The 21,155-nt window shown below is 43.1% G+C and overlaps 1 protein-coding gene across 3 annotated transcripts in view; it reads right to left on the bottom strand.

Annotated features, from left to right (window-relative positions):
• BRD4 (bromodomain containing 4) overlaps positions 1-21,155 on the bottom strand; it is a 162,774-nt gene that overhangs the window by 65,870 nt on the left and 75,749 nt on the right. For all 3 annotated transcript variants that reach the window (XM_015422607.1, XM_015422605.1, XM_015422606.1), the window contains 6 exons: positions 16,424-16,742; positions 14,590-14,727; positions 13,830-13,965; positions 11,509-11,783; positions 9,922-10,284; positions 6,182-6,310 (listed from right to left, as the gene is read on the bottom strand). In XM_015422607.1, coding sequence (XP_015278093.1) covers positions 6,182-6,310; positions 9,922-10,284; positions 11,509-11,783; positions 13,830-13,965; positions 14,590-14,727; positions 16,424-16,708 — 1,326 coding nt within the window. In that variant the 5' untranslated portion in view covers positions 16,709-16,742. The remainder of the gene's footprint in view (positions 1-6,181; positions 6,311-9,921; positions 10,285-11,508; positions 11,784-13,829; positions 13,966-14,589; positions 14,728-16,423; positions 16,743-21,155) is intronic.

Raw genomic sequence — 21,155 nt, forward strand, 5'->3', positions numbered from 1 at the left:
GCTGTTACTAAAGGCACAGCACCACCCCTCTCCCAGGTTCGCTGGTGTGACACCTTGGTGACTAACTGTTAACAATGCCTTACTCAGTTCCAGGGAGGCACCAGAAGTTGGAGCGGAGCTTCAGGGAGGCAGCAAAACATGCTATGGAGTTCTAGGAGGTAATGGATGTTGGAGTGGAATGGCAGTCACTGCATGGGTGACTTCGGCCTGGAATCCCAGACATGGGGCGCACTGGTGTGGCAGCTGACCTTGGCATAGAATGGGTATGGCATGCCTCAGGTGCACTGTTTTGGGGAAACTCTGAATCTGGAATGGCTATGCACGCCCTGTGCAGCCTGAAACGGGTGCTGCAAATCCCAGAGACATGGGTAAAATGATGGGGCAGCCTGGGGGACTGCACGAGCTGCACAGGCTGCGAGTTGGTACTCCAGACTGAGGCGGATAAAAGGATGCTACCAGTGTAGCTCCCAACCATGACAGCTAGCTGACTGACCAGCTGTGGAGCATGGAGGCCTTGGGAACTCCACTATGCCTGGATGCCCTGTTTTGTACCAATGGGGTTCACTTATCTGATAGGATATGGCTATTGGTGCTAAATGGATTAGGGAGGCCCTACACATTTGGCTACAGCTGTAGGTGCATTGGCGGAAGCCGGGCATCTGAGGCCCGGCTCTTGTAGCGGTATCAGCATGGGGCCGGTTCCATTTTCAGGAAAGCCGGCCTGTGTGTCCATTTTCCTGAGTAGGGGGATCCTCGTAAGGGATCTTGACGTGAGGGTCAAGTGGTATGCCCAGCCTGGGGGCATGGCCGGGGATTACCCTCACACTCAGGTGACAGGGGAGACCACCTCGGGGCATCCGCCCTTGTGGAATCCAGAGGCCTGTCATCCCAAGGTTAACAGTGGATCATTGACTGGCAGGCAGGTCAGTCAATGAAATGGAACCGGTACCCCATGCTGTGCCAAAGCAGACTACAGCTGTAACCAATAAAGTTGAGGCCAATTATATTCCACATTTTTCTGAAACTTTGAGTGTGGGTGTATTATTTCAACTAAGGTGTAAATGGGATTAACATGTGGTCGGATATGGAGGGCCTCGCCTTTGGCCCCTGCATCACCCCTCCCCTTGGTGCTGGGGCTGCAAACACACCTTTATTGAGAACAATTCTGATGCTGTTGCCAAAGGCTCAAATGGCTTGGACATTAACTGAGTCAGTACTAACAACAATGACCATTGCTGTATTAGTCTTGGTTTTGAAGGGTTGGCATTAAGTAGGACTTTACAAGCCCTTTCCTTTCAACTCAAGTAAATATTCTAACATGGGAGGTGCCTTTTCAGGCAAAACACCTTTTGCTAATGTCCATTCCCCAAACCTGCTCCACTTATTGCTGTATAAGCGTCTTGTTACCACCTTACTTGTTTGTTTCAATATTTCTTTAACAAAAGAAGAGTACCTGATCTTGCAGGCTGTCAAATGTAGATTTGCCAGATTGTAATGTCTCATTAGCCCTATACTTAGCATATCGGAAACTACTGTTAAATGAATGTACAGTCCTTTGGACAACTGTTTAAGGCTGGCAAACCACATTTGTCATAGCCAAAAGGAAGCAATCAAAATCAAATCCCAAATGATTTTTCCACCACTCTTCCCATTAGTGGAATGGGAGGGAAAGCATAAAAGAGCTTCCCAACTCATTGAAGCTGGAAGGCTTCCCTCAAAGAGAGAAGATCCCTTCCTGCCACTGAACAAAATTGCTGGACCTTCATATTCTCTCTTGTTGCAAACAAATCCACCTCCGGGGCGCCCCAACTCCGGAATACAGGGTGTAAATAACTCTCTAGAATGGACCATTTGTGGTTCACAGCCAGGGCCTTGCTGAGATAATATGCTTGTACATTTTGACTGCCTGCAATATGAATGGCTTGGAGAACCACTCCACGTTGTACCACTTGATGTCAAATTTTTGCTGCTTCTATTGACGTGAGTCAGGACCCAGTACCCTCTATTTGTTCAGGCAGTACATAACAGAAGTATTGACTGAATCAGAACCAATTTTCCCCTTAATATATCTGTAAAAGAAGTTAGGGCATGTTCAGTTGCTCTTAATTCCTGAATATTTATATGAAGCTCTCTCGCTCCTTAATGCCATCTCCCTTGAACCAACTGGTCAAAACAATGAGTACCCCCAACCTTCTAATGAGGCATCTGTAGTCACCACCACTTCATGGGGATTAAAACCAAACAATACACCCATAAACAGTTATTGCTCATCTGTCCACTTAAGATAATATTCTGGCCACCTACCTAGGAAAAGGGAACTTCTTGTGCTGGGAATGTAACACTGACCTAAAACATTGCAAAAACCACAGCTGAATTGGTTTTATATATAATCTAGATAGGGGAAGAACTGCTGTCATAGGGGCCATTAGGCCTAGCAAACACTGTATAGAACAGGGGTGTCAAAAATAAGGCCCAGGGGCCAGAACCAGTCCATCCAGGGCTGTTAGGCAGCCCGCAAGCAACAAGTACTAGGGAAGAGAACAGGAGACTGCTCAGGGGGAGTGGGTGGTGCCACTCTGTGGCTTCAGCATGGCAGAACAACCTCATCTGCAGCAGGCAAGCAGCATGGGAGCATCTGCCCAGTGCTGTACTGCTGGCTCTCCAGTCTGCCCATATGGGTTTTCCTTTGCACCCTCCTCCCAGCCCATGGGGGCTTCCAGTGAGAATACACCAACTCGGAGCTTACCAGCTGCCATCCTTTATACAATTTATATCTCCAGTACCTGGCATTACGTTTATGACACACATGGCCTGGCCTAACAAAGAGACATTTATGTCAGATCCAGCCCTCATTACAAATGAGTTCGACACCTCTGGTATAGAACGTGCAGTGTGAAAATGGCCCAGAAGTGTCCTGTGACGACATCGGTGAAAGCGCTGCTAACTCCAAAAGTGCAACGCGAAGTCTAGCAGCTCTGTTCTTCCTTGTCTGCCTCGAAAACTTAGCGCAATGAGCTCAAGAGTTCGCTCGGTGCGATTCCCCGAGGCACAAAAGACAAAGTGAGTGTCCGTCTGGGGGGGCCGATGTTGCTGCCACACTTAACGCACTGTTTAAAGAAACCCCGCCTCTTGGCCATAGGCTGGGGGGGGGAAGCGGAGAAGATCCTACAGCAGTCATGAGAACTGGCGGGATTGTTGTGCCCCTCCCTTGGTCATGCGCAGTGGGGCCGGCGCGTGACTGGGGAGTGGGTGCGAAAATCCCTTTCGCTTTCAAGAGGAACCAATCGAGGTCGGTGCAGGCGCACTATATCCCAGAGGTGTGATGCACAGAGACCACGAAAAAGATCACGTGGATATGCAGAAACCCCTGGAGGGCAACATGTCCTCAGTAGTTCCATTCCAGAGTTATCTTATTATATTCACTCCAGTCTTATAGGTAATGAGAGGGCACGTAAAAAGGCCATGGTGCCATACGCAGAAAAGCGGCTGGCCATGGAGCTGATCGTGCTGATCTCTGTCAATACAACAGCTCTGACAAAGGGATCAGATGGCGTTCTAGGCAGAGGCTGCAGTGACTGGTCCTTCACCCCTCTTGGTTCCTCCCTGGGAACTGACATAATGTGATGAAGTTTAACCCCTATCTTCCCACTCCCTCTAGCTCTTCACTTTCTTGGCCGATGGCTCCAAAAGACTTCTTGGCACCAAAGGATACCTGGATTGAATGGTGGCTGAAGCCCTATTTCCACCGCTGATGGAGATGACTTAAGAACATAAGAACATAAGAGACGCCAATGTTGGATCAGGCCAAAGGCCCATCCAGTCCAACACTCTGTGTCACACAGTGGCCAGAAATAACAGTGCCATCAGGAGGTCCACCAGTGGGGCCAGGACATTAGAAGCCCTCCCACTGTTGACCCCCCCCCCAAGCACCAAGAAGACAGAGCATCACTTGCCCCAGAGCCCCTAGCTATACCTTGTGGCTAATAGCCACTGATGGACCTCTGCTCCATATGCTTATCTAATTCCCTTTTGAAGCCGTCCATGCTTGTAGCACCCACCACTTCCTGTGGCAGTGAATTCCATGTGTTAATCACTCTTTGGGTGAAGAAGTACTTCCTTTTATCCGTTCTAACCCGAACGCTCTGCAGTTTCATGGAGTGCCCACGAGTTCATGGAGTGCCCACGAGTTCTTAGTGGAGATGACAAATGGAGCCTTTGATCTCTTGGCAGGTTGAGCTGCCAAGCTTTCTCACACAATGCCACCTTTAATTTGGAGGCTCTTTCAGAGCCAGTCTTATTTGTAAACTGCTGGCAAACCTTGCAGTTTGACACATTGTGCCCCCTGCCCAGACAAAAAATGCCATCTTTGCTCCATATAGAGTACATTTGTTAAACAAGCTCTTCTGAGCCATTAGAGAATCTGATCTCTGCTTCTCAAACACCAGCAGCAATTGCTGTTGCAAACAGCTAAGCACCACAAGGATTTCTTCCCACGATCTGCTCTTTGGGAACAATTTGCCAATTTCCTTCTCAGTTGCAACAAAGAAGGAACTGAAGGGGGAAGGAGCATTGTGCCATTGGGAAGGAAACATTCACAACAGTTCCGATGGGCACACAGATGCCCATAAGGATTCTAAGCCAGATGAAGATCTGCCGTGGTAGACCTGCATGTGCAGTCCCCCAATGTGGGACTGCACAGAAGATGAAGATGAACAGCACTTTTTCTTACAGAGAGAGGATGTGTACTAATCAATCTAGTATTTTACTACCTTGCCTCAATATTTATGGGGCTGTCTAATAAGAGGTTTTAATCTACCTGAGCTGCTCCATCAATTTTATCTCACTTCTTGGGCTGTCTACCTTAAAGTAGTAGATAATTGGTGAAATGAGACAAATAAAAGGAGTTCAAAAACCAGTACAGTCAAAGAAAAAATTTAGCCCCAAACCAACCGCTGAGGCATATCAGCAGTTCTCCTGACACACCAGTACACTCCACATCACTTACATAAACTGCAATCCAAAAGGGCAACGGTCCATATAAGCACTGGGGATTTCCTTCACTACCATTCCCAGAAGCTAGACACAAGTGCAATACATAAGTGGAAGTAACTGCTTGGGGACCAAGGGGAACCGTGACATATATGCACATGAAAGTACTTTTTGCATGTCTCTTTGGATCTCAGCCATAGTACCTGTCAAGAGCTCAACTACTTAATAACATATTAATATGAACAAACTTGAGTCTTATGTCAACTTAAAAACAAACAGAATTTTATTCCTGCATAAACATTCATGGACTTCTATGAAAACTTACACTGGAATAAAATTCTTTTCATCTTCAAAGTGCCACAAGACTCTTTTTTATTTTTGCTGCAACAAACTAACATGGTTGTCCCCCTGTATTAGTATGCAAATATATCTTCTACCAATCAGTTGAAAATTTTCAGGAAGCTACACATTACAAATTGAGCACTAGAACAGCTTTTTTCCTGACATTCTGGACTTGACTTTAGCCACCTTCTAAAAGTACTTTATCTTCCAGGCTCCTCCTCAGCATCAAACATCCATTTGGGGGATGTGCATCTGGAAACCCTAATGCTCAGCTATGTGGAGCACCAATGATGCACTAAGAATTAAGTGGGCCATTTTTCCAGGAGGGAGTAAAGTCCCTGCCATTATTTGTGTTCTGGTTGTACAGGATGACTGAGAATCCCAGCACCTGTGACCCTCCTGCAGATGCTACGCACTACCATCCTTCCAGAGGAACCGAAGGACTATAACTATTGTGTGCAGTGATCATGGATCTCCTCCTCCTCCCTCCAAGTTTCTGAACCTGCGAAAGTTGACTCTCAGAGTTCAGGGACCTGTTGAAACGAATAGCTCTGCAGGTCATGAGGAATGCATTCTCCTTCTTCTGTCAATAGTGAAGTGCTAGGGAGAGAGGAATACAGGAAAATCCACGTTCATCAGCACTTGTTGCTGAGGGATTGCTGGATCCAACCCATTGTGGATTCCCAGACAAAAACAAAACAATATTAGAATTAGCTGAAACCCTACAAGTCCAAATATATAATGTTTTATATTAATAGTTTGTTTTCCGAGTTACACTTCAGATTGTGTTTAACTTTTTAGAAGTATGAATTTAAAGCAGGAAATTATTCTGAATAAATATTTTCTTTACCTGCAATTTTCGTGCCATAGCAACCACCTCATGATCAGGAGGGTTGTACTTGTAGCAATTGGAAAACATCAATCGGACATCAGCTGCAAATTCCTGTGCATCTCTATAATCGCGGTTCTCCAGTTTGGACTGGAAATGTAGAAATCCTACCATTAATATTGCAGAAACCACAAGTGAAAAATGTGACAAAATGAGACTGCTGCTTTGGGCATCAACCACAACTCAATGTATGGAGATGTGTATGCAGCTAATATTGTGAAATTTACTGTAGGAAGTGGCTCAGCTTTCAGGGATGTTTGTAGTATCCTCCTGATAAACTAGAGTGTTTTAAAATAATTTGGAAAATTCCTATGGTAAACCTCACAGCAAACTCTTGGCAACTGCCTGATAAGTATGGAAAGGAGTCTAAAAATCAATTTACAACAACATCATATCCTGACTGACAAGGCCAATACAGATACCCACTTAAGCATTCTATGGGGAAAGGAAAAGTCAGGTGCCCATCACCAAGGGCAGGAAGTAAAGAGCATCTCACAGCAGCAAAGTGTTCCATCAGAAACACAGGGGACTTCCGGTTGATGGCGGCGCGCTAGCAGACTCACCTCCCGGACCTCCCGGGGGTGAAGCTGCGCTTCAGCCGAAGGAGGGGGGGTGCAGGCTTACTACTCCCCCAGGGACTCGGCTGAAGGGACCCTGGCCATGGAGCTTTTGAGAGGTTGCCTCTTCGATGGCGTAATGCCGGAGAATTGAGGCCCCTCTCCGCTCTGATGGTTCTTCGTGCTGAGAGACCGAATGGACTAAGTGACGCTGATCGGGGCAAGCGCAGGAGATCGTGCGTGAAATGGAGTGTAAACGTGGTCTGTGGACCAATTATGAACGTGAGTCGTTAAGCATTGATTAAAAAGAAAAGAAGCTCCCCACCCCCACCCCACGGAACAGAAGATAAGGCGAGCGGGGGAGGGACGCCTCCCAAACGCATAGACTTTAGAGCGATTGAGGGGGGGAGCGGAAGCATAAAAGGTTAAAACTGCTAAGGAGTACTTACCAAGGCGAGTGCGAGCGTTAAAGAGCATATTCAGAGACTTTCAAAAAGTTTGCAAAAGTAAACAAAGAGAAAAACATGGAGGGGAAGAGGACGGAGAAAGAGAAGCATCTGAAATCTAAAGTAACTGAGAGCCCAAAACTGAAAGGAGCCTACGAGCTGGCAAAGACTTTGGCAGATTCCATGCGCCACCTGCTGGACCAAATGAATAATCTTAAAGAGCAGATGACATCAATGACCCAGTGTATTACCACTCAACAAAATCAGATCAGCGAGACCCTGAAAATGATGAATCAAACGAATTAAAAGGTGAAAGAAGTGGACACCACTACCCAAAAGGTGAAGAAGAAAGTACAAAAACTGGAAAAGAAGCAAGTTTCTACAGAAGAGCAGTTGCTACAATTACAAATGGAAAAGGCTAATATGATCCTTCGCTTTCAGGACATGCCAGAGACTAAGGGAGAGAATCTGAAGAAAGTGATGAGTGAAATACTGGCCCCAGTGACAGAGATAAACGCGGATTTTTTGCTAAGCGAAATGGATGTGGCCTACAGATCATATTCAGGATACATAAAGAAAAATAATCTGCCTGGGGAAATTGTCGTAAGATTTTCAAAGAGGCATATAAGGGATGCAATCCTGAAAGCAGTATCTGGAGCACCCCTGAAAGCTGGGGAGAGTGTCATCAGAGTACTGAAGGATATTCCATTAAGCTGGACTCGGGTTCTTCCGGAGGTCTCTCCGTCTGAGAAAGGGGCAGCAGCTCCTAAAAGTCCTTATAAGTTGCGGAAGAGACTGGACAAGAAGAAGTGAAGGCTGAAGGACTCTGAATTGTGCCTTTGAAAAATTTTGAATTGAGATACTTTGGGGTATTTCCTGATATCAGTTAAATTTAAGATGTGGGAAAAGTTAACAGACTATGTGACTCAGTTTGTAATGAGATTAATATGATTAAGACTAGATGTGTATTTAAGCTGATTAGAAGATCTCCTCTCTTGGGTTTTTAGTCAGTAGTGGGTATCTTTTCTTTATCCCCCTTAAATGTAGTCCCCTTCCTTATTTCTGTTATAGTTTGTAGTTTTAATAAAAATGCAATAAAAAATTCCCCATCGGGGAGGGGGGGAAAAAGAAATACAGGGGAAGAATTTTTAATCCACACTGGAGAAAGCAGAGTGTGAATTGTGAGGCTGGGCCTTAGAATCTGTGACAATGCACAAAGCCCTACAAAACTAACAGATACAACCCCTAGTATTTACTGTTGTAGTTAAGCTCATGAATTTTACATGTGTGTACCCTCTGGACTGTGGAATGTTTTAAATAGCTATGTACTGAAAATGGACACCAGTGCTGGTGACTATGGAATTCTTCTGCAAATCTGTGCTTTCAACAATACAGTAATCAACTGTGCCAGGGCCTCGTAAGTGATTTACATCATAATCCTATGCAGAGTTACTTTCACCTAAACTCATTGGTTTCAGTGAGCTCAGACTGGAATAATTTTGCATATGATGGAATTGTAAATGTAGCATTCCCGTGTGGTGAGGCAATGACTACTTGCTTTTGCTACAGTTACCTGGTTACTGTAACTGGCAGTGCAATCCGGAGCAGAATGTCACTCTTCCAAGTGCAAGCTTAGAAGGATGTAACTGTGCTCAGGATTAGAGTGTGAATAGTGCCATCAGTCCTCATAAAGTTCAGGAAGATCTTAGCCAAGAGGATGGGAAGAGATGGTAGTGACTTGATTCCCATCAGAGCTCAAGAAACGTCTGAATCTCAACTTGCACAGCCACAGATCCATCTTTTAATGCACAAAGACCTCAAAGCAGAACTATTATGATACAGTGCTGAATCAGTACTCGAAAGCTGTGCAGCATCTGAATGCTGAGAGTCTTTTATCCCAATAACCCTATCAACGAATGTATGAACTAAGTCATTATTAATTAAATGTTTCCAACTGGAGAGACAAGACACAAAGATATACACTGATGGTCATGTTGCACAATGAATTTATGGTGTTTTAAAACAAAAAAAAATACAGTTTGAATATTCAGAAGAGGTTGTGAACTGCTAGGCAAATCTGCCCTACAGATAACAATCATAAATATTTCATCAGAAAGACTTTATTAAACAATGTATGCCTTCTCCATGGATTCCCCTGTTCACTGCAGATAACATTTTAAACTCCAGAAGCTTATAAAATTACTTATGCACATTTTCTCCCAATGGAAATTAAATCAGATCGAATCAGATGCAAGGAACACTCAGAATACTTCTCTGGACCACTGGAACTTAGAGATGTGAAGGCTCAGGGGAAAAAATGGGAATAAAATAAATGGAGAAAACATACCACCTTTCTCATTTCTACCGAAACCACAATGTTGACATCAGAAAATGAAGCTGACAGATTAATTTAGCTTCCCTGTTACGAGGATGATTATAAACAGATTACATACCTTCACATTCTAAGAAAGAAGAAAAGGGCCAATAATTTTCAAGTGAAGTTTTTTGGCTTTGTTTTTTTAAGAGAAAAACCATTTCTGTTAAAAAAAAATCCTGTTGGGAATGGGAGGCCTATAAACTGAATTAGTAAAAAAAATCTATAAATGAACACACATGCATAAACCTAATTCCAGCCCTCGAGAAATTTAGTTGCATGCGTTTTTGCAAGATGGCATGTTTGTTATAAAACTGTACTTACTTTAATTGTGCTCAGATCCATGGGATGCTTAATGATATCACAATAATCATGAAGTCCTAGTGCTTCCACATCCACAGGTTTGTAGAAGGGCCACGCATATGCAGCATGCTTCTTAGCAAACATCTCTTTTATGATGCCACTACAATACTTTAATTGCTCTGACACTTTGTTACTGCTACTCTTCTCTACTACATGCTGCTGAGAGTCTGGAACATCCTTCTTTGGAGGCTTCACAGGTCGAGTTTCCCTTCGTGGACCCGTCTTGGCAGACTTGGGTTCAGTGGGCAACGATGAGGATTCATGAACTGGGTCTATTGTTGTTGGAGTTGTAGTGTCTGCTTTCCTCTTCACACCCTTTTTTGTCTGCAAAAAAAGAAGCATCATGATTAACTTACTGAAAACGTTTATACTCCAACTCTGTACTGGCAAACACCCTCACGGCAGCTCACAACACAAATTAACACTACATAAAAGACAAACACATTTACCTACAATCCAATTGAAAACAACTGAAAATACTAGCAGAAGCTGAAAAACAGGTCAGCCATAAAACATGCAAAGTGGGGGGAAAACCCAAAGTATTAGGTTGGTATCTAAAAAACAAAACTGCTGTCAGTTGAATGCTTCTGGCACTCTCCCAGTGTAAGCCCATCAACATAAGCAACGAAGGGATATTATAGGTGAAAGGTAGCACTTTCAGTTCAGCCTGGAAACAACACATGAAGCTGCCTTATACTGAATCAGACCCTTGATCTATCAAGGTCAGTCCTGTCTACTCTGACTGGCAGAAGCTCTCTCCTGTTACTTGATCCTTTTCTCTAGTGATGCCAGGGACTGAACCTGGAAATAAACTGAAAACTAGCAGGCACAGTAGAAATCTGCACTAGAGAGATTAAAACTATACCACTTTGAAGAAAGGAAAATTCCCCTGCCTCTACTTATAAACTTAAAAATAAATTCAATGAGGAAACCTGCATGAAACGTTTAGCCATTAAATATGTCATATGGTGCTCAAATTTATTTATTCTAACACCACCCTTGCTTTTCTCTCTGCTGCCTTTCCTTGTTCCACAGGACACAAAATATTATTTGCGTACCCCCATGAGATAGCCTTAACTGATCCTTATCCTAATATGCAACATAATTTACTTTCCTGCTACAGTGGGAGTGCACACATTTATCTGTTACTACAAGATAAGAAGGCTTGCAGTTTAATTAGGACAACTGAGAACTCCACTGGAATCCTGACTATTGTACATGGGGTGGTTGTGGTTTTCTAAGCCTTAGCCCAAATTGAGTTAGGAGATGTTCACCAGGCACTTCAGACAGAACCTGGGGTATTATAAAGCATTGTATGTACATACAATTCTACATTCTACCTCTGACTGGCAAAAAACCAAAGGCAAATGTATTTGAAATAGAAGTTAGAGCCTCATGGAATCAAAGTGAAATAACCTTCTGCAGAGAGATAGCCTGGGTCTCTATGTGATCATACCTCTGTACGGCTTTTGGCAAGGTATTATACCAGTTTATTTCTCCATTTAGAGCTATTGCCAACTCAATAGCTCTGAATGTTCATCTACTCACCTTCATGGGCTGTGCAGCTGTTGGGATAATTGGTGGGTGTGTTTGAATGGGCTGGGGGGCTGAAGCTGAAGGAGGTGCAGGCGGAGGTGGTGGGGCTGGAGGCTGGGAAGGCACCACAGTCATCATGGGCGTCTGAACAATAAGGTCAGGGGTCACAGAAGGAAAGGAATGAGTTGTTTGCACCGTCTGAGGATTCTGCTGTGGAGCCTCTATCTGAGCTGGGGATGATGCTTGAGTCGTATTCTGTATTGTTGATGCTCCTGGCTTGGATGTAACTGTCAAAAAGTGAAACAGTGTCACGTGTTAAAACCTTTTATCAAAAAGACCTTAAACAATCTATAATGCATAGATTTTCTTTCTCTGGTAACTATGTTTGATTATGCAACACAGCATTTCTAAAGAACCTATCCAGTTTTGAGCATACCCAAATGTTATTCCAATCATGGTATCTAATTCTGAAACTGGCCTCAGTGCAGATCAATAAACCTAGACAGCAGGGTCAAGTACAGGCAGGAGTGATTTTTCTACATAGCTATTCCAAGTTTTAAAAAATGGGTGATGGTAGTAAATTCTGCTCTACTTGGAGACAACCCTCAAGGAAAGAAGCAGGACAATTAGGGATGGTGGCCACCAATGATGGTGGAATGGGGGCAGCCAGTGAGGAGAATGTGGGTGGGCAACAGGAGCTGTGGTGGCTCAAGTGGTTAAGACACTGAGCTCCCTCTCTAGTTCCAGCTCCTGCCAACCTAGCAGTTCGAAAGCAAGAAATTGCAAGTAGATAAATAGGTACCACTTCTGTGGGAAGGGAACAGCGTTCCGTGCGCCTTGGTGTTTAGTTATGCCGGCCACATGACCACGGAAATGTCTTCGGACAGCGCTGGCTCTTTGGCTTTGAAACGGAGATGAGCACCGCAACCCTAGAGTCGGATTCGACTGGCTTTTGAGCAAGGGAACCATAACCTTTACCTTAACAGGTGCCACAGGGTGAGCTCAACAGAAGGAGAAAGTATGTAGGCAAGAAAGTAAGAAAAAGTGGAGGGGGCAAAGAAGGAGGGAACATGCTGGTGGGGAGGGTGGTGGAGGAGGGAGGCAAAGCAAGATAAAAATATGACACCCCCCATCCAGTATGAGTCTCATGGGTCCCTGCTTTTATCTAATAAATGCAAGCCATCTATTTTGAAACAGGTCCATTTTTTTCTTCCCTTCTCTTCACCTTTGCCATGTATTTCTTATCTAAAGTGATAATGAAAGTATAATTGTAGTCTTTCATAGGCTGTATTCATAACAAACTTTGCTTGTTTATGATGCTGTAGTAGTTGTATACTTCCCTCCATCCTCCCCTATCCTTTCATGCATATGGCATAATTGGTTTGGAAATCTCTCAATCAAGCTTCAGTTTGACCTGATTCCCAAATACAGGTGGCCTAAGCAAACCGTTGTTTGTTTCCACCCCATACATTTGAAGTCTAAGCCAGAATTAAACAATGGGTTGCAATCCCAGTTTGTGGGGAGGAACCCAACTCAGATTTACCCAGGTGCTTAAATTCCGGTCATTACAAATTAGAATGTGTCAGAAAAATTCCAAAACCAGTAAGCTTTCAAGCACAGAATCTGCAGTCACGCCTGTCACAAACAGATATTTGTTGTGATGATTGAATGTCTGACAAAGGGAGCTTTGATTCTCAAAAGCGTATAGCCCCCAAAATTTTGTTGGTCTCTAAGGTGCTACTGGAGTTGAATCTCTATGTCTACCTTGTAATTTTTCTACAGAAATTCGTTTACTTTTCCTGTTCCAGAAATTAATTTACTGTTCCTGCTTTAACAATGCAGAATCCAAATATTACACTACAGTTAAGAGCTGGTCACCTGATTTCAATAATTTAAATAAAAATGGTATTTCATTTGTATTGTTATTACATGTTCTATCAACATCATTTGGAAATTTAAAAATATAATGTTAACATTTTACTATGATTTATTAGTGATACCATGTATTGTTTGTTTTTGGATGTAATGTTTTGTCCATGGCTTTTTCATCCTCCTAAACACAATTTTCATTCAGGAGCAATGCTGTTAACTCAAAAGTCCTAAACGTTTGAAGGATCACATATTAAGGTGGTCAAGGTATAGAAGGAGTTTTTAATTGTTAAAGAAATTAAGAGAAAACCTCATGACTACAGAGTTCCCTGCTGTAGAAAAGCAGCTCATCAGTTTATGACAGCTGACCAAGTCCTACTCCACAGTGTTGTTTACTTACACAAGAAACTGGGGTAAGAAGTAATCAAAACCGAGCACACAAACAGTATATGATGCATTTGTACCTGGTTCCTTTCTACCACGTCCTCTTCCTTTTGCCTGAACTATAACGATTTCAGTTTCTTCCTGGGGCATTTCAGAGATTTTCTGGAGGAAAAGCTTTTCAAGAGCTTCTGCCATTAAAACTATATCATCCCCTGGCTAAATAAACAACAAATGCAAAAATTATACCCACTTCAGGAGACAAAGACATCAGGAGAGAACGTACAATTGTTTGGTACCATGTACACAACATGCCATGGGTCACTAAACGTGCTTAACTGAGATCAACAATGATATCATTTTCATAAACGTATTGTATATGCAAGTTGTGATTATGTTACTGCTTACTTTAAAAATCTCCATGTAAACCTCAAAATCATTCTAAGCTTTTATTATCTCACATGCTTTAACAAAAGTTAAACAAGGGGGGGGGGACACTTTAACAAAATTCCTGGGGCCTCAGATTGCCCTTCACTTTCTATGCTATGTCCAATGTAGTCACTTACATGTTCTCCATCAGTTTCTCCAATCCAAATTCAAACACATTATAAAAACAGCCAGTAAACTTTTCTAACAGTCATGTTGAAAAGTAAAGAATCCTTGCATGTTACATAAAGAATATCTCTAAACTTTAAGAGTAATGCTACTTCAGTAAATGCATAATTTTACATTAAAACATGGAAACAATGTGATACCATATCGGCAAATTTATATGTGAAGTGGTCAGTGGTTGAGGGAGGTTTTATTTATTTACTTAAGCCCAGATCCATTAAGTCAACACACCTTATTGTAGATGTAACAATTTGTAAACATTGTATTGAAGTCCTGGATACATTCTTGAGCATTCCAGTAGTAGTTATTTTCCAATCGTCTCTTTATTGTTCCCATGTCCATAGGAGTTTTAATAATTTTATAATAATCCTGTGAGAAATGAGATAATTAAATATGACAACTAAAATTTCATTAATCCAGCTAACAAATGTTTTTCAAATATAAAAATCTTAAAAAGATATAGAGTTAGACTCCAACCTCATTTTCAGCAGACAAAAGCACACTTTTGTTAATGAAGGAAGAGCATTTTTATAGACTCTACCCTTCCACAGCAAGACCTCTATATCATATCCAGTGCCCTGTTCTTTCACACATATCCAATCTGGAGCACTGCTGTCAACCGAACAGAGCAGACAGACAGAGGAAGAGCAGAAGCATTGTGACGTGGGTCAGCCACGGCTCCGTGAGAGCAAGGACTCCTCAGGAGAAGAGGAGCCCCATGTAGCCAGCTCTGAGTCAGCAATAGCTGGCAAGCTGGAAGATGAGCTGCAGACTTGTCAGGATTCATAGCCAAGGGCTGGTGCAGAGCCACTGACAGTCTCCAGTCCTGAGTCAACAGGTAAAACTGATCGATTCCAGCCCTCCAATTATCACCCACACCCTTAGAGTGCCACAGACGGGAGGCTACAGACAGAACTACAGGAGAGATGACAAAGTGCATGCCTCCTGGCCTGATGCCAGCTGCCTGAGTAGTCGCAGGATTACTCCTGAGCAGCTGGCTGTAAGCATGACTATGAAGCATATGGCTATAAAAAACAGCCAAGGGAGGCTGTTAGGTGTGGAAGCAACAAAGTGAATGTCTTCTGATGCTACGGCACTGGAGCCTGTCTCAACCCTGTGACTCTTTGGACTGTTTCCTGACTGCTTGTGAGTAGCTCTTGGGTTCTCAGACCCTGCTGTATGGACTGACCCTTGGACTAGACTCCTGATTCTGTGCATAACCTTGACTATACTTCTTGAGTTGGTGTTCTTGCCTTACTTGTTCTGTGCTCTGACAGTGTGTCCTATGCTGTTCCTGGTGCGGCTCTTCTAATCAGCTAGAATCAATTAATGTAACGATTTGTCCCACATATAATACACTAAACCCAGATGAAAATAATATTTAGTATGTGAAATATTATGCAATAAGCAAATAAAAATATTGTCAAAATGCTATTTTACAAAATTCCTGTGTATTACTACTAAAATATATTTAATACCAACAGTGTGCTCTGTGATGGTCAGAGTTCAGAATTATACAGTCACTAGCCAGCAAGTTTGCAATCTACATTAAACAACAAGGCTCACTGAAGGTTTGGGATTAGACATGAAAAGAGTCAAACTGTAATTTCATTCTACCTCCTCAGTCTAACAACCTACCCTTCCATTATCTCCAGACCACTGATCCATATTATCTGCTATTCTTTCTCTACTCTTTACTCACTTTCTTGACCTTACCATCTCTGAGTTCTATTGGATTCTGACCACATTCAAGATCACCCCTACTGTGGACACTTCTGTTGCCTTTCTTCCTATGTTCCTTCAGTCCTTGGATCACTACCATGCCTTCTCTGCTCTCATTCCCAGTATGCTGAACATTTTTGAAGACTGTTTTGACTTTCTCCTCTTTAAATGCAGTTCTCTTTGCTGCCAATCATTTCTTCTCTGCTGTAATTGACTTCCTTACCAGAAACTTTGCACATGCTTTTGTTTTTGACTTTCTTCTCAAAACTTCCCTTTCAGCCCATTCTATTCCTTGTTCCCTCAGCACTGCTGCTCTTATTTTTGCTTTGCAATCTATACTTACAGGGAGGTTTAGTTTGACAGCGTCCACAGGCTGCTGGAAAGGCCATGAAAACTGGTGTTTCCATAGTGTCTTGAGCACCACTTTGAGCAAATACTGTAGTTGGTTGGTCATACGCTTGGGTCTGTTAGGATTTGAGGTCTCTGGTGGAGGTGGGTTAAGGGATACAGTATTGCCTTGCTGGGGTTGGGCCTGGGCCTGTGTTGTAGACATTTGTGTAGCTTCTAGTCCATCCCCCATTACTGATAAATTTCTCAGTCTCGTCCCAGGGCCACTCTCCGAGGACATGCTATTGATCCCATTGCATTCTCCACCAGGCACCCTGTATAGCAAATAAAATGTTAAACATGAGTCAGGAGCAGTTAACTACATGTTTGTGTACTTAATATGTATAGGAAATCCATACATGCTCTAATATGCACAATCAACAATGCACCCACATAAATAGCATGCAGCTCAGCCTAATCTTTCGTTTTTCATAATCATAGCAGGCCAAATGACTGTCACAATTGCATACTGTGAACAGATGTGGGGCTTTCTAGTCTAAACCAGTTGTCTTGTTTTGCAAATGGTAATTTCCCCAAGTCTTGTACCTTTTTAACTGGTTTGGCATTTCTGATCAGCTATATACCAACAAATACAATTTACTAAGGATTTATGAAGGCATCAATAGTAGTTCAGCTGTTAGGCAAATTCAGATGCTACACATAAGTCAGATTGCTTATTACAGACAAGAATATGGTCACTTATCATGCTCATAAGCATTTTATCTTGCCACTTCCCCTAGAAATGTCATGTCAAGAAGGTCTTCGACTAACTCTAATCAATCACAAAGTCTAAATGTTGGTCCCCGTGCCTTCACTAACTAAGCTTTTCCCCTTTCTGAATAACTGGGATTAAACCAGGATTAATAATACTAGTTACTTCAATAACTGGGGTTAATGACTTCTGTTTTTTATCTAGGCACACCATGCAAAGGGAGGGGGAAGATAGATGAGCACAAATAACCTGATCTAGGTCTATCACAAACTAATGGAAATTTGTCACATCTAAATTGAGTCTTAGCATGGTGTCAGGGCTGTAACTATGGTTATCAGCAATTTCTTTGAACTGGACTCCTGCATCTTTAACAGTTATGTCAGACAGATGTTCAGCAAGTAAGATTTTTCCTGAATGAACTGATTAGAAAAGGTTTCATGTGCTAATCTGCCTTGGATGCAGTAATTTTTATTTTTATAGGCAAACCAAAATGCTTTAACACCCAATTAAAACAATTCATAAATAAATAACAATTCTTTGAGAGCAAAAAAATAACAACAAAAAAACCCTTCAAATCTCTAAGCCTGTGTATAACTGCAAGGTGACAACATAATACTGTCACAATATACTATCTCTGGCAGTAGCATCCTAAGTGCAATTTTGTACCTGATTTCAGTGGATTTAGAAGGGTTTAATTATGCTTTTCCTACCAACCTAGCACTTTGAAAGCAAGAAATTGCAAGTAGATAAATAGGTACCGCTTCGGTGGGAAGGTAACAGCATTCTGTGCACCTAGGTGTTTAGTCATACAAGCCACATGACCATGGAACATCTTCGGACAGCGCTGGCTCTTCAGCTTGGAAACGGAGATGAGCAAAGCCCCCTAGAGTTGGATTCGACTGGCTTTCAAGCAAAGGAGACCTTTACTAACTATACTTTGGATGGCACTGTGGGTGATTCCAACACCACTGTTTTTTCTTAGGCATGTATTCGCAACAAATGTGAAGAAACTATGAACATCTTTACATATCTCCTAGACAGAATTTGATACAGGAAATTTCAGAGTTTATAGAGCATTCCTATATTTTTTCTGTGCAGTGACTTTTCACTGAATCTGGAAAGTTTTTTTCCAACAAAATGGTAACTAGATTATGCAGGAATCTTTTAACAGTCTCATGGACAGCTTGATTTTGTTCTACACATTCTTAGGCTTTTCTGAACACATTAAGAATGGCTACATATGTTCAGAGACTTGATGATGATATGACTGAGATAGTGGCTGCATTCAGATTTAACAAGATGACATTGTAAAAATAAGCCTTAGAAGTCCTCAGCCTCACACTCTTCCTGCCCCAGACTGCTGTAACATAAAAATCAGATGTAACAATGAACTATAGTTTGTGTTTTTTTCCTTGTTAGTACCCCAGGATTCCCGGGGGGTGGTGGTGGTGGTGGTTAAGTTTTAGTTTGCACCTGAAAGCCGCCAAGAGGTTAGGTGACCATTTGGCCTCGATTCAATTGAAATTTTCAATTCTTGATTATCTATTAAGGAATAAAACTCAAGCACGGGAACGGAAGGAATGGGTGTTCAAAAAGGATAGGCTTATGGATCAGGATGTGATGGCACGTTGTCTTACGGCACCATTATTCAAGTTTTTTTAAAGGGATCACTGTAGGTCCCTGTATTTAGAGAAGAAAAGATCGGCTTCTACAGCTTTAAGATTTCAATCCATGCCCTCAATGATCAGGACTGGATATTTATTTGGTATCCCTGCCCCCCTTAGACTTTGTCTTTGTGATATGGGGGAAGTTGATGATATTGTACATTATATTCTGAGATGCCTATGGCATGAAGCCCCTAGGCTAAAGTACATCATCCCTATTATTCCACAGCATAATGGACTCTCTGATCTGGATCTGATCAAATTTTTACTCTCGGCCACTATGTCTCCCAACAGAATGGCGTTATTTGCCTTAGCAACAAAGAAAATCAGAATGAGTATAGTATTTAATGCAAAGTAGAAGGAGTATACTGATATTTTTAATTGTTTATGTTACCATTTTATAGTCTGATGTATTATGTTATGGCCTATGACTTAGACAATAAACTTATACTTGACTACTTGCAAGTAAGTATAAAAAATTACAGTTCCATCCTGGTTTGAAGACAAGAGATCTACAATAGGTCATTCTGTCCAATATGAACATTAAGGCAAATTGTGATTTGTTAGAAACTAAGAAATCTTTAATATCTGAGACACGTGCATGGACAGCAGAGGCACTGCATGAGCCCAAGACATGGGACGAAGACAGCGCTGGTCACCCTTACTGACGACCTCGGGAGACATCTGGATCTGGGCAGTTCGGCAGCACTGTTGTTGTTAGATCTGTTGGCTGCGTTTGACACAGTAGTCGATCACCAGTTGCTGATCCACCGCCTCGCCGACGTGGAGATACAGGGGCTTGCCTTGCAATGGCGTGCTTCTTTTCTCCAGGGTCGGCGACAAAGGGTGGTGCTAGGGGAACAGCAGTCCAGGAGACATCCGCTTGAGTGCGGTGTGCCTCAGGGGGCGGTGCTTTCCCCGATGTTATGTAACATCTACATGCCCCCCCTTGCCCAGATCATCTGGAGGTTTGGGCTGGGGTGTCACCAATATGCTGATGACACCCAGCTCTATCTGATGTTGGGTGGCCAGTTGAACTCCAGTCCGGAAGATCTGGACCGGGCACTGCAAGCCGTGGCTGGTTGGCTTAGACTGAGCCAGCTGAAACTAAACCAGATGAAGACGGAGGTCCCGCGCCTGAGTCGGGGCGGTCTGGGGATGGAGATCCCACTCCCGACCTTCGACGGGGCACGACTGGTCCCAGCGCCGGAGATGAGGAGCTTGGGAGTGCTCCTGGATTCCTCCTTAACCATGGAGGAAGCTGCAGCTAGTGCAGAATGCCGCAGCCAGGCTTTTGATGGGCCTCCCTAGATAGTAGCACATCCGGCCTGTGCTGAAGGCACTGCACTGGCTGCCAATAGCATACCGAATTCGCTTCAAGGTGCTGGTACTTACCTTTAAAGCCCTATATGGCCAGGGTCCGACATACCTGAGGGACCACCTTTCCCTATATATACCCCAGAGAGCACTACAGTTGGGGTCACAACATCGTCTAATCATTCCAGGCCCTAAGGATGCCAGGCTCGCTGCTACTAGGGCCAGGGCCTTTTCAGTGGTGGCTCCTACCTGGTGGAATGAACTCCCGGAGATCAGGACCCTGTGGGACCTTGCACAGTTTCACAGGCCCTGGAAGACGGAGCTCTTCCACCAGTCTTTTACTTAGGAGCCGCCCACCACTACCACCAATTAGTATTATTATCAATGTCGTGGTAATAGGTTGGCCCTTTATTGAGATCAAGTCACAGCTTCGCAGCCGGCTGGTATACCGCTGAACCAGGACTCTAGTGTTACACCTTATAGCGCGCCATCCCTAATTGATCGAATGAACAACTATTATTGCGAGCACTTTAATTGTGTACTGTATGATTGTTTTATTCTGTTTTTATATGTTTTATGTAACTTGGCACATGGTGCCGCTAATTGTGAGCCACCTGAGCCCACTCGCGGGGAGGGCGGGATATAAATCCAATAAATAAAATAAATAAGAACATCTTGTGAAACTGAGATTAGTCATACCTCAATAGCACCATAGTTTTCCCCAGATACACATTCATGTTTCTTGGGCCTCTATAGGCTCTGGTGATATGTGGCTGCAGGATTTGAAACACTGCATAAGATTTGTACCTGTAGCACTATACTAAGCATAGGAAGAGCCCTGCTGGATTAGACCTAGCATCCTGTCTCACAAAGTCTAGCATCCTGTCTCACAAAGCAGCCAACTAGTTCCTCTGGAGGGCCAACAACAGGGCATAGAGACTGAGGCCTTCCCCTGATGTTGCCTTCTGGCACTGGGATTCAGCGGTTTACCACCT

Source organism: Gekko japonicus, unplaced genomic scaffold, assembly GCF_001447785.1.
Source record: "Gekko japonicus isolate JY-2015 unplaced genomic scaffold, Gekko_japonicus_V1.1 scaffold1721, whole genome shotgun sequence".
NCBI lineage: Eukaryota > Metazoa > Chordata > Lepidosauria > Squamata > Gekkonidae > Gekko > Gekko japonicus.